This window comes from Schistosoma mansoni, chromosome W (assembly GCF_000237925.1).
Source record: "Schistosoma mansoni strain Puerto Rico chromosome W, complete genome".
Classification (NCBI taxonomy): Eukaryota; Metazoa; Platyhelminthes; class Trematoda; order Strigeidida; family Schistosomatidae; genus Schistosoma; species Schistosoma mansoni.
This window is the reverse complement of record NC_031502.1, coordinates 54,514,950-54,529,930: the sequence shown is the minus strand read 5'-3', so window position 1 is coordinate 54,529,930 and position 14,981 is coordinate 54,514,950. Positions and strand designations below refer to the sequence as shown.

General features: G+C 35.4%; 1 protein-coding gene across 1 annotated transcript in view; it reads right to left on the bottom strand.

The window, feature by feature from the left end:
• Nucleotides 1–552: 552 nt before the first annotated feature.
• Nucleotides 553–14,981, bottom strand: part of Smp_136520 (putative btf) — a gene marked incomplete at its 5' end in the record, with an annotated part of 31,572 nt that continues 17,143 nt past the window's right edge. Inside the window, 6 exons of the mRNA XM_018790182.1 lie at nucleotides 553–849; nucleotides 2,087–2,417; nucleotides 3,717–3,774; nucleotides 6,523–6,553; nucleotides 9,374–9,450; nucleotides 11,126–11,298. Coding sequence (XP_018655551.1) covers nucleotides 748–849; nucleotides 2,087–2,417; nucleotides 3,717–3,774; nucleotides 6,523–6,553; nucleotides 9,374–9,450; nucleotides 11,126–11,298 — 772 coding nt within the window. The 3' untranslated portion in view covers nucleotides 553–747. The remainder of the gene's footprint in view (nucleotides 850–2,086; nucleotides 2,418–3,716; nucleotides 3,775–6,522; nucleotides 6,554–9,373; nucleotides 9,451–11,125; nucleotides 11,299–14,981) is intronic.

Below are 14,981 nucleotides of genomic sequence, written 5' to 3'. Positions count from 1 at the left end.
ATACAGTTTTATTGACATGAACCTTAGTTCAATGAAACGGACTATCGGTTGACCAATCAAATCTAAGACTTTTATAAACACTGTATGAGAAAAAACACTCTCTACAACATATATGCAAGTACAACCAGCTGATGAGTCCCAAATAGGATGAAACGTGCGTTTTGGAATCCACAGCCAGTCACTGATATGGAGTGCCAATTAGAAATAGCCTAATGAAAACGTCAATCGATAGCAATCAGAAGTAGCATAAAAGTTAAGTGTATTTCATTTGGGTCAAAACGAGTCAATTTACTAAGGATAGACTGGTATACATATGGATGAGTATTTGTGCATTTTATTCAGTAGTCCAATACAATTTATCGCTCAAGTAGTTAACTGTGAAGGGGGGAGGCTAGTGCATATAATACCGAGCATCAGTATCAGATTCCAGATACTGTACGTTACAACAGCCGCCATCTATCTTCGCTCATAACAGATATACAGTCTCATTGAATGTAATAACTTGAAATAACATAATCACCACAACAAACATATAAATCAACAGAACTGTTTGTTAGAAAATGGAACATTTATTTTACAGTCAAACAGCAAAACATGTTAACAAAAGAGAACAACATTTCTCATAGGGGGGTTTCTATCATATTGTAGAGTAAAAATGCAATTTGACTGGCCGTTTTTTTATTTTTGGTAGAATTTTCCTGTTCAATTATAAAATTATCTCAATTCATCAACATCATGTTGCATCAATTACAACAACGTTAAACATCCAGGACATGAATGAATGGAATCATGTAGAACAGCATCACATGAATGACAGAATATGAATTTACATTTAGGACATTGATATCCCTGTGATAAAAATAAACAAATAAATGAATTTATTAATTTCTTTTTTTTAGAGAGAAAGGATATAATTTGTAAATTTAATTTGGTCAGGAAACAAAAGAAACGGTGATCACGCAAGTAATGATTGAACCTGATAGTTAACTGTTTGATATGACGAGATAAAAAGATGATATTATTTAGTTGAAATCCTGATTCAATCGATGCTAAACCACCATTGAAAACCTGGAGGCACTGGATGGTTGTTTCGTCTTATTGTGGGACTCCTCAGCAGTACGCATCCACGATCCCGCCTCACAAAAAGGTTGTGTGTGATCGACCTCAAGTAGTTGTCCCTTGAGCACTGAGGTCACGCTCTCAGGTCATTAAGACTTCTAATCCTATTTCCTTTTCAGGTACCTCTAGAAGAACCCTTCCACGGTGTGGGCAACCAGGAAGTGATAATCGCCCTCATACCTATAACAGCACTCAAGATCACTGACTGACATTCTGAATGCAGTGATTCGATCAATGGAAGGAAACCAAGAAAACTGTCATCAACTTAAACTCTAGTATAAGCAATACTATTTGTTTGGGTAATATTAGATGCGTCATGTAAGTTTCCAAATCATACCAAGTTTTTTTATTATAGCGCGTAATGTTTTATTCATTTTGCAAATAAGGTTACACAACACATAATTGTGCTTTTGCCAAGTATTCGGAACCAACAGAATCGTTCAACGACAACTTACTTTGTACGGCTAAACCGTACGTATTATTTATTAACAGGAGAAATATGTAATCTATTTATTAATACCAACCACTAGTTTCACAACATTAGGGGTACATGAAACTACTATAAATTTGTAGTAATACACTGGTCACGTATCACTATGCATTATTCCAAGCGTTCATAGTGATTAAAATCCAAGCTTTTCATCTGTCTCGTCAGGTTCTATTTTCAGAGTAGGAATGCTAAGCTAGTATTTTGATAAATTTGCAGATCAGAAGCTTGTGATCCACTATTGTTGCGTGTGCAAGTATATTTTCGCTTATTCGATGGATACGAACTTAGGAAGGAGACACACCCATCAATTAAGAGCATTTGGCAAAAGATAGGCTATCAAGGTCAGACTGACTCAATGGGATGGACGTTTAGTAGTTTGTTTTGTCATGTTCATAGGCATTAAGTGCAGTAGCTCGGTTTCATAAATATGGAACAAACTACTTATTAATCGATGCATTTAATTAATTCATAACTCACAGGAATTTTGGACGGTATAATTACATTACAACCAAAGCAAAGACGTTGTTGATGATCCACGCTATCTGCTGAATCAATAGTTTCTTTTGATTTTTCTTGATTATCTAATGATGTTTCACTAAAACTACCACTACCATTTACTGGTTCAAATAAATCCAATGGGAATAAATGATGATAGGCACGAGCAAGATGAGGTGCAGCCACTAATGTTAATCCACAAACATTACATTCGACTGGTAATTCACAATAAGCAGAGTGACATCTTGGACATGCATAATGTGGATTAGTAGTAGTATCAGTTTTATCATTTGTGGGTTTATTTGATAAATGACTAAAAGATAAAAAGTATTTCATAAATTTGTAGTTACTTTAAAGAATCATTATTAACTAAGAGAATAATGAATGAAGATCTATCTTTGTTTTCAGAGTTTATAGTACTGTATCTTTTATACTAACTCCGCCTGTAGCTCCTCCGGGGGCTACTGCCGGTCCTAAGCCCGGGTAAAGGAAGAGGGTTGGGTATGTGGCTAGCGACCCCATCCCGTAGAAAACCAACTCGCTAAAAACGCTGACCAGAAAAAATTGTTCAAACCATTTAAACTCTGTCCTGAGAGTAGAAGGAATAATTATGACATCTCATGATGAAAGCCGAGTTCTTTCGGAAGTCATGAGGCCGATGCACCTTGTATCTCTTATACTGTTTAGATATTTAAATATTTTTTCCTACTTTTAAGTTATTTAAAATAACTTACAAACTTAAGCGAAGACTTAAAAGCGATTAGATGTCAGACCTGTATAAAAACCTATGATATCTGATGATAAATGTCGTATATATACAAAGATTGTCTCCTGCTTATGGTGCTACGATTTAGACAGCCGACGACCAATTTCATCGATAACAGTCTCCACAGTATGTTTAATATCAAACATATTCCTTAGTCGAAGTTATATGGCATAAATTGATCAACAAATCACAACTATTCTGTTATAGGTGGATTATTAGTTTAGAAAAGTGGCTAGCAATAAAATTCAAGATATATGTTTACCCAAACCGAAGCAGGTGGTGTTCTTAGGGGCCCACACCCGGAGCCTTTGACCTAAAGGTCTGGTCCACAAGGCAGTAGAGAATCGTAAGGAGATGCAGTCCCGTGGCAGATAGTGACTAATGATTGATTAATACGCCATTTGTTCCCTCAGGATGCTGGAGTTCATGAGCACCATTGGTTTAGAATCAGGGTTTTCCAACTCCCCTAGGTGGATGCGCCATGTCCACCAACCCGGTTAAAGCGCCGGACATTCGCTCTCCGTCCTCTCGATTTCGTAAACAACACCCCCGCCACGAGAAGGCAGTGAGTAGGACTTCCCTGGCAGAGGCTATATACGCGTGGCCATGTAAAAGTATTACGAGAGGGAGAGCGGACTCTCACTACTCTCGATCGTACCAGGGCATTTGGGGACATTGAGAGATTGCGAATAGTTTAATGAGTATTCAACTAAGTTCATTTTCAAAGGTATGACATCATGATAGTACGTATAAGGAAATTTACAACCTAGTCAGATGATCAAATTCCATTGTGAATAAATCCCCTAAAAAATTAATAGAAAACGATTAATGTTAGTCAACACCTACCACATACAACGTTTAACAGCGAAACGATCAAGATCAAAAGTTTCAGAATGTGGAAAGCCTAAATTAATGACAAAGAAAAGAAAGTAAAACACAGAATGAATGTGTATTATTTCTCATTGTCAAACTGATTCATTGAAATTATACAAGAACTGGGTTAATAAAATATTAATATATGTATATACGAGATTAATTATACGCTCAATCAACGTATGGAGTTAGAATATCTAGATGACATAGTCCTGTTTAATGAAGACGCTGATAAAATGCAGTCTTTCGGTAGTATTAAGAAATTATGTCAGAATGTTTAAGATGCGTTTTTTCCCCCATCTTAATGCAAGTCGTTGCTTCAGGACTGGCCTGCGTCAACACCGGATATCTGTCTCCGGTGGTAAGGTCCCAACAAGTACAGAACTAACACAAAAATATCGTGTGTGACCGACCTCAAGCAATTGTCCCTTGGGCACTGCGGTCACGCTCTCAGGTCACTAAGACCATTTCTAATCCAATTTTCTTTTCAGGTACCTCTAGAAAAACCCTTCCACGGTGTTGGCAACCGGGAAGTGATAACTGCCTTCATACCTCTAACAGAACTCAAGATCACTGAATAAAAAAGTACCTTGATGTAAATTATTTCCTACGAACACAATTTCTTTGATGACAATAAAACGTCTATAAAAAATTTCATGTTCTGTTTTTCAACTTTACATGAAATGAAAAACATTTTCTATTCCAAAAATGATTAAACTGACAGCATAGAGCAACCCTAAAGATGAAAATCACAACAAAATTGTATTCTATCATATGATGATTAGGTAAATCACATTTACCACCATCTTAATTGATTAAATGTGTTATGACAATAGATTTTGTGCAGAGGATTTTAATCAACTAACTCCATTATCAAATTAATTATTTCAGTTACAAGTAAGTATGATATGCAGAAATACTAAATTAGTAGTATACTATTAGTAGTCATCATTCTATGACATATTTAATAAACAAGAAAGTGTATGATTCCTTAATTACACAATCGAGAAAAATTCCAATTTGAGAAATCTATATACGTATTTATTCAAGTGAATTCGGGAAACGTGATTGACTTTTAAAGTGACCTACAACACGAAATGACATAAGCTGAAGAACTATAGCAGAGAAAGGAATATTAAACAGTTGTATTGTTCTAGGTTGGTATCTTGTGAGGCGGGATTGTGGATGTACACTGCTGAAGAGTCTCACAATGGGACGAAGCGTCCGTCCAGTGCTTCCACGTTTTTCATGATGGTCTAGCTTTAATTGATTCATGATTTCAACTACATAAAATTACTAAAATCTCCATAAAACCCCCTCTCTCATAGTGATCATATGCTCACTAGTGACTGGCTCCATGAGGTATTTACTGGAGTTCTAGTGAGAAGCAGTAACCAGTGGAGTTCAACCAGGTCTGTTGTGAGATATAAACTCACTGAAAACAATGGTGAATGGTTGCTCAATTTCGTGAATTTGTTGAAGTTAGACATTAACACCGTTGGATACTGGCTCAGTGGTCTATCGACTAAGTGCTCTGGCGCGAGGCTGGTAGGTCCTGGGTTCGAATCTCGCAAGGCTAGATCATGGACGAGCACTGCTGAGGAGTCCCACAATAAAACGAAACGGCCGTCCAGTGCTTCCAGGTTTTCTATGGTGGTCTACCTTTAATTGACTCATGATCTCCACTATATAGTATTGTTCATTATTTAGAAACTCTTTAACAGTATGAATTCATAAACAAAAGATCGAACATAGGGCTTTAAAAGTTTCACGATAAATCAAGTGATACTTTGAGATCATTCACTTAATGATCTGATGGCCCCCCATTCTCTAAAAAAAATGATCAGCTCATTAGGAAAAAAGTTAGTTATCCAACAATAAGATTGAACAATGATTGCGCCATATTGCTGATTGATTAAAGTAAAAAAAAAGAATTGGAGTACTCTGATTTCAATTAAGCAGTTTAATAATAACAGTGTACCTCTGCAGGACTGAGAGTTTGATTTCATACTTAGTCACCCTGTCAATAAGTTACTATCAATTGTTTACCAGCTGGTATTACCCATGTTAAGTGTTCCGACTACTTGCCCATGCAATTATTATCCAATTACTTTTCTTCCATTTCGAATTTATTCTAACTACAGTATTACCTTTCGTTTGTTGTTTGTCATCGATTTTTGTTCTATTCCGTGAGTTAAGTGAACTATAGTAGTTTCTATAACAAGTACCAGTTTTCCATAGTTACATTATAAACTCTTTACAATATCTTATGTAGACTGATGCAGAGAAACACTTACAAGTGAAGATATATAATTGTTAATCAGGACTCAGTGGTCGAATGGATAACGCATTGGCGTTTGAAGCGAAAGGTACTGGATTCGAGTACAAAAATGAACATCAACTCTGAGATGCAGGTACATCCAGCTGACGAGTCCCAAATGGGACGAAACGCGCGTCAAACTGGATTCCACTCCTAGCCACTATCCATCTTTGCTTACCATGCTTGTGAATATAGGCTATATCGAGGCAATACACACAGTATGCACATATGTCAATTAGAGACTGACCAGTTGCAGTCCTAAACACATCAATGGGAAGATCCAAACCAACAATACTAAGTGACTTGTTAATCATTGTTGAAGGAATTCGACCGACTCAATGACTCAACAGTGTTCAATGAATCTGTACATGAAATATTGTAATCATATTCATTCATCAATCAATTATAAAGTGATATATTGCTTTAAAACATAAAGAACAGCTAAATGATATAACTAACCCATTCGAATGAGATTGGCTTCAGTTTCAATCTTTGAAAGTAAAGAAAAACAAACAAAACCAGTTGTAATAACTATAACAGTGAAGTTCGATTACGCAACATATTCAATCCTTAAAAAGAGCTACATTGCAGCTTCAAACTACACAATATGTTAAAACAATGAAATGAAGAATTTTTTTGAAAATATAATTATGATTTATTCAGGATATGCATCCTTCCACGATGTGGGTGATCGGGAAGTAACCACAGTCTTCATACCTCTATCAGCACCCGAGATCACCTTGTTGCTGGTCGAATCCCTCCTTCATCTCTCAATAACTCTTCCATTCACACGACTTACCCTTCTCACTTATCTTAACCACCACGCGCCAAAAATGTTAATGATTTGAGTTCACGAAATGTTATTCTTGATCTCCTGAAACCACACCCTAAACTACATGTTGAAGATTTTAATATTCAAACCATTTATCAAATAGGACAACAGGCTATCATTCCATCTAGAGATAACACTTTTATCGTCTGGTTTTCCAGGAGTTGACCTTCTACTAGGCTCGATTGGCTTTCACCAACTTGTGTCACTTGTGGTGTAGGCAAGATACTATCCGCCAACGAAAGGGGGAGTTTACTGCGAAGCAGGTCGATCCATTCTACTTCGTGAATGTGAAACATTAAGAGTAGAGGATATTCGTAAGTTACCGGTATTCGATCATAGGTGTCTTTGAAGCATTACTTGTGTATTTAGGGACCACGGAATGAGCAATGTCTGGGTTAGGAATAGAGTACTGGGTGAAGAATGGGATGACGGTTGGGACAAATGTTGGGCATGGTAAGTTCCTTATAAGATTTTTTGTTTTTATTTAACCAACTTATATTTTCTTTTAGAGTCGTATCTTTGATGCCTGATCTTTCTTATTAACACTGATACTGTTACTACCTCTACTACTCTGGGATTTGATCTGACAACTTCATATCTCTTCGCTAACCAGTTACGGTAACTCAAACTGATGAACGTACGTACAGGTTCTACGTTGTGACTAACTGATTAACAATTATTAAGAGACTCATAAATTAGTTGGCTGTCAATAATTTCGTAATGAAAACTCACATGATCACATAGATTATAGGTAGTGTACTATACTGAGATAAGATGGTGGTTGAAAGTAGTCAACAGGAAACCCTGGGTTTCGTGCTACTTGGCACTCGTCAGCAAGGTGTACCTATAATCTTGAGGGAACTGGTGCTCCCTGACGGATTCGATCCCCCTAGACTAGTGGCCACATTGCAACTTGATCGATAGCATTCGATCAGCACTAAGAAGGATTTGACATGCATGACATTGATCACCACCCAGTGATCAATCAATTGTGAGTGTACTATACTGTTAAACATCAATGTTGTATTCTTATTAGATTCTACATCTTCTCTACTCCATAAATCGATTGAGATTAAAAGATTAGAAAAGTTGAACTTTTGTATGCAGTGACCTCGTACATACACAAGCATACGTCATTACCATGGTGAATATTTACCTTTTTTTAACCTGAATAAGTTGAACTTAAAATATCTCTAAGATATAAACTATTTCAACATAATAATTAAACAATCTTTATTTTGTATTCTTTAATATCAACCACAGAAAAATATAAACTCTTATAGATAAAAGGGGGTTTTGTGGAGAATTTAGTATTTTCATAGTTGAAATCATAAGTCCATTGAAGCTGAGGAGTCCCATAATAGGACGAAACGGCCGTCCAGTGCTTCCAGGTTTTCCATGGTGGTTTAGCTTCAATTGACTCATGATTTCAACTATGAAAATCTTATAGATAAGTTCATTCACCCTGAATACATAAGAGAAAAGATGAGTAACATATTAACGTTTAAAACGATAGGTACTGTGTTTGGACCTCAATGTGAATACAAATACTAGGGGTTTATGAATATTCAGATGATAAGTACCGAAAATAGTATGAAACACGAATCCTGGATTCTACTAGTAGTTACAATTCAATTGTACTACAGCTGGTAATTAAATGGAGATATCTAAGCAAACAGCTCAGGATGTACATATGTGGTATGGCAACTCGAACTGATGTACGTACGTACGAAGTTCTACGTTGTGACTGACTGACTGATTGACATATGTCAACAGAGATCGATAAAAGATTTAACACTGAATATCAACAACCAGAAATTGCAAAACCTTAAAAATAACCATTAGTTCAAAATTATAAAATCTATGTTGCATGAGTAGTAAACATATAATGTCATGTATGTCTTGACCTTAATGTTGATTGAGTTCTATCGACCCAATTGTAATGTAACCATTAAACGTAAATGACTCAACAGCACGTACACTATGTTTCTAATGTTAGTGGCTTGGAAACAGTCAGGAGGAAATCGTTAATCGAACTTACGTACTACTTGGTACCTATCAACAAGAATTACCTTAATTATTGGGTGGACTGGTGGGTTGTTACGGATTAGAACTAGGGTCAGTATATTCGAGACGTTATCATTAAGCTATTCAGGCTGCGACTAACTTTTTAATATGTAACTCATGTTTCTATCTTCTCTGTTGGAATATTTTACAGAATAAGAGTTTTTATTCCCTTAGAATATATTCAGCCAGTTGGTCAGTGGTTTTATAATCACTGTCAATCGACGTTAGGTTATCAGTCCCAATCGCCCACTTCAGTTATCCTGATAGTATGCATACATCATTTGTTCCATCACACAAATAATGGCTCAAAATTCGACAGATAAATAAAGATCCAAGAAATGTAGACCGTTGGGTATATATATATATATATGCAATGTTTTTAAATCTAAGTTTGAAAATTACAAAACTTACAGCGGCCACTGGAGGTGGTACTAAGTCTTTCAAAACATTTTTCAAATGTAATTCATCCATGATAACATGAAATGTTCCTGGTGAAAAGCATATTGAAAGACATTAACATAATTAAGACAAATAATAATAATAACAATAATAGGACTGTCATAACTACAAAAATGAAAATTATCGGGTAAAGATGACGCTTCAGGATGATTTACATAAAGAATTTTTTCATGAGGTTTTATTTCACGAGTAAAAGTTGTCGACTGCGTATCTACGACACGTAACGATCATATGTGGGGTGTCGTGGTAGTTAGGACGTTCGACATTGAAATTCAAATACCGTTTCAATTACTTCGGTTAGTTCAGCTGAGTAGTACCACTACTCAGAACGCAGAAAGTACTTCTCTCCATAGTTGATGGTCTGTACAAATGGTTGGTGAATTTGAGTGAAAGCTAAATTAGTAAGTAGTATGTTGAATTTCCTCAAATTCGTGGGTTGTTTTATCTTTAATATCACACTCTTCGACCTTGCTTGATTCTTATTTTAATTATTTCTCTCATCAGTTTAAAAATCCTCATAGAATATTCAAAAATGAAGAATATTTGGGTGAACAACTGTTTTCAATAACTTCATCATTAGGCTCTACAGTTATAAGTCCATGATTATGATATTTAAGGCATGCGTTAATGAATTTGACATTGTTATATGTTAGAAATGGTGTACATCTATATATTCCTCTCATGGTTGGATTTTCACTCCCTGACAAACTTTACTCTTTTCATTAAGTATCTTTTCCCATAATTAGTTGTTTCAACTATCAAGCCGTGTTAGATCTGCTTGTGTATTATTAGTCACTTATAAGCTATACCAGTCCCCGTAGATAAACATTAAACAAATGCTTCTCATCAGTAACTGATGTGTACCCTATTTAGAGGCTTTTATATTGATATATTGGTTCGGCTTGCATATCTTGATGATCAAAACGAGCTATATTGATTGAAAAACTTGTTTGTTTAGGCCCTACTATACCAAACAGGTTAGTTAGAGAGCTAAAAGCAGTAACTAAAGGTCCAATTACAAAATCGTACTACTGGTTGTACTGTTATAACAGCAACTAAGTGTTTCCTTCAAACAACCAGCATCTACACCGATAGTATTTCCTCATAACGGAAGAAAAGGATTCGTAACATTCAGACTAAAAATACCACACCTTGCATTACCCTGCAGGTTTCCATAGGTAGCTGTTAGGTATTTTTAAGTAAGGAACCAGTAAAAAACACTTCCCACAAAAATACCATCTGATCAATCTCAGTCAGTTTTACCTTAGAAGCTGCGGTCAGCCTTGCAGATCGTCAAGAGATTAACCCAGTTTCACTTTCAGGTCCCTAAGGAAGGATTGTATACCTATGATCTGAGCAATATGGAAGTGATAACCACCCCTATACTTCTAAAAATGCTTGGTGACTGGACTAGAGTGAAACTCGATTATGCTAAAAGTCCCAGAACAACGTATCCACCGACAGTGACTGATTAGGACAATAAGCTAAGCTGATAGAATATTTCTTATTGATGTTAAGATAAAGAATAAATATATGTAAGAAAAGACAACCGACTTTATTTCCTTGAATGTAGAAGTCTCAGGCACACAAATATATCTTCCAGATACCAAAGAAATAACAAACTGTTAAATGCATGAAAGTGGGATGACATAAAGTTACTTTACCGTGAACAGGTAGCCTTACCAAAGATAGAACAAAACTTACCTTGTGTAAGTTGAGCAAGTGCACGATATACAAATACTTCCACAGCTAATGATATAACAGAACAACGTATTCTATTCGATGATAAACTTTTTATAGTTTGATGAATATCACTTGGATCACATGTAGTTAAACTAGCCATTAATACTACAATTTCATTATGATGAATTGTATATCTATCATTAAGATAATAGATAAATAGAAATATAAAATAAATTCATTTTTTAGATGTTTCAAATGAAGAATGAAGCAGTGGCTTAGTAGTTATGGCAATCAAATTTTAGTCACTAAGTCACATGTCTGAACACCACTCCACTTGTTTCAGTTTGGACAACTGAATAGTATTACTAGTCTTCTTAATAAGCGAGCAACTTGAAGTCAACTACATTCATCTGTACTAGATAAATGAGTTATGGGGATGAAACAGATGTATGTTACATTTCAGACGATACCTAATTAGTTGTAATTTGATCGCCAGTGAACTAAAATAAAACAACAAATAATGGTAGTCCTACGTTGGGTGTTTTAAGAAATTTTTATTATCGTTCTGGTTAGCGTTTTTTTAGCTAGTTGGTTTTCTACGGGAAGGGGAAATCACCCAACTGCATCACAAGGCACGCCCTCACATGGAATCCTGAAGGCCAAAGGAGAAGAGGAAGACCGAAGAACACACTACGCCAAGAAATAGAGACAGACATGAGAAGAATGAACAAAAACTGGAAAGAACAAGAAAAGAAGGGTCAGGATAGAGTGGGTTGGAGAATGCTGGTCGGCGGCCTATGCTCCATTGGGAGTAACAGGCGTAAGTAAGTATTATCGTTCTGAACAAAATTCCAAAAGCTGACTTTAAGCAATCAAGAGACAAGATATACTATCACTTATATCCATGCAAGCAGACAATCATGAACACACATGATTGATTGGGTAAGTATCAATATTTTAAAGTGTGAGGATTCGAAGAATTCTAGAGGACACATCATATTCAGATAAATCTGAAATCAATAACCAAATCTATATAGATCTAATCTATCAATTAAATAGTTAGAGGTTGAATGAACAAAATAATCACAAGGGGACATGACCAGTTCTTGACAAAGTCATTAAAACAGTCTGACATAGTGTTTGTGAGATAATTTAAAACAATTGATGTTACTTGAAGTAGGTGCTATCAAGAACTATACTAAAGGCTTCGAAACAAAACTGTTCAGTTCCAAGAACGAATAATGTAACTCATTCATCATGTACCGGTTCATTGGGAAATTTTTAAACTACACATAAGATTTGATGGAAAATGTTACTACCTAGTTCCTTACAAAACAAATGGATAGAAGTTCAGAACCAAAACCTAGTTGTTGAAAGCTGAATATTCTCACAACGACTTTACTTATCTTGGATCTGTATTCGACATAACCACGACATGGCCTAAGTTTGCTAATTTGATTTTGCTGTAGAGAACTTCGTTCCACTCTAATTGATGACCGTGAAATGTGGTATTCCTAGGTTATCAGTATTTCACCTTCAAAGCATTTACTCAAGTATGGTCAGATCACCGAATCAGCAGTGCTGAGGTTAAATACAGAAAACTAGGTAAAAACATAAAGTCGGTTGGTGATGCATGTATTGAGTATGCTCGACCACCGCCTATTTTGACAAGCGGTTTGTTGAGATGAAAGTATGCTGGAAACAGACTATGTACGTCCAAGTAAGGAAGTGGTCTCAGTTCATGAAATCAATGACTATACACAACTGAAACACGTTAGCGAATGTAAACTATTTAGTTGGGGCTCTAGTGATTATTGAAACCAGTAGTCGGATTTATTGGGTCATATGGGTTAGAGCATTCATGCTGTCTTCACTTCGATCATAAATGTTAAACTTTCTTATTCATTCGTTTTTACATTAACAGTATTCTATTTGGATGTTCTTTTTCTTATTTCTTTGCTTGTCTTCCGATTTTAAACCAACATTTTTATCAAACAATATTTCCTACCACGATCATTCCAACTCTTCCTACTTGAATGATATGACAACTTTTGATCGGAAAATTCTTCCGGTTTTTTTGGTGTTAAAAACTTTTATATCTAAGTAGCAACAAATGAGATCAAATTCAACAAAGAGAAAAAATATAGTTTCCATTCTTAGCATAAATATTGTTTCCTTCACATCCACCCTCTCCCTCTCTCTTTTCGCATGATATGATGGGCTAATTTTATGACATGATAAATGTACGAAAAAAAGAAATGATCCAAGAAAAACCAAAAAAATGGATAGTTTTCGTTATTTTAGCCTACATCAAATTTATTTATGCTCCTATCCGTTCACGATAGAATGAATATGTTAGATCATATTTTATCTAAAACAAAACCATCACATAAAATATTAATCCGATTGTACAAAACGAACGATACAATTTCAGAATTGAAGGAATGAAACACAAAGGCATTCTATGTTGAACATTTAAAATAACAAACAAATGAGATAAGATGGTGGTTGGAGGCGGTCAATAGGAAACCCTGGACCCGGGTTTCGTGCTATTTAGCACTCGTCAGCAAGGTGTGCCTGTAATCTTGAGGGAACTGGTGCTACCTGACGGATTCCATTTTAGGGTAATGAATTGAAGTTGATAAGTTGTTCTTAATCAATCTTATAAAGAGTGCTAAACCAAATATACTTATCGCAGTGTTGGTACTAGAAGTGATATGGTGTATGCTACATATACTGACAGATATAAATAGTATGTAGCGACAATCAGAACTGGAATGACTGGAAATCGGAAGATTGAAATGAAGAGAACGGGTAGAAAATCGGAGAGCAATTCGAATAACAATAAAACTAGAGGTATGATGAAGGATGTAAAGGATTACGCAAAGAAGATGTGCAAATGTAATTATATGTGAAACAATCTCAGCGATTAAAATCTACGATAATAATTCCGACGTTTCGTCCAGCAAACTTGTCGAAACTTCTTCAGGGTAGAGTATTCAAAACCAAAAATTATCAGATAAATATATTGGGCTTAACAATCAAATAAAAACTTTATTGTGCTTATCCAATCATATTCAGATGTTGAGTTGAGTAAGTATAGCATTTTAGTGACCCTGGATCTGACTCCAAGTAGATCGTATGAATGGTTGTTGAAATATACCTATCGTCTATTCTCGTATAAAATTATCGACTTAATCCGCTTTAGTGTATGACGGAATTAAATAAGTCGAATACGAGAATAGATTTTTGAATACGTATATTTTTTATACCCTGGACAGGAAATCAGAGAGATGGGGCGAATAGAAGAGAGTGAAGTGAAGTCACGCACGGTGAAGAAGGAGTGAGAGCCAACTCTATTTAATCAAGCGGTAATCAATATTTATAGTCAGATAAAAATAAGTTACAAACATGTGGTGAATAGGATAAACAAAGAAGTGTACACAGATATACGCTCATATAAAAACAGTCAGGATTGATAAGCTTATCATTAAGAAGATCAAAAAGTGACTCAAGAAGAATAGATAAACTGGCCTGTCCAGAAGCTAGAATAAGGTATATGAGGTTTAACATAGTAACCGATACTACAGGATATCATGAGTCAGTTAAATGAGAACCATGTGAAAAGTTCACAGTATCAAGATAAATGAATGAATGATTGTTTATATATGTAGGTTAGAGTTACTAATACTTGATATTCAGTATTGATTTGTTTCTATATAAAGGAAAAAATAGAAATGCAAGTTGGACGTTGAAATCGTTTTTTTGAACTGTCTATGTATATGTAAAATGAGAACTATCAAATACATAATTGTACTATCAAAATATCCCTATTAATTCCTATCAGAATAGCGATGCATGTGAAATAAACGGGTTG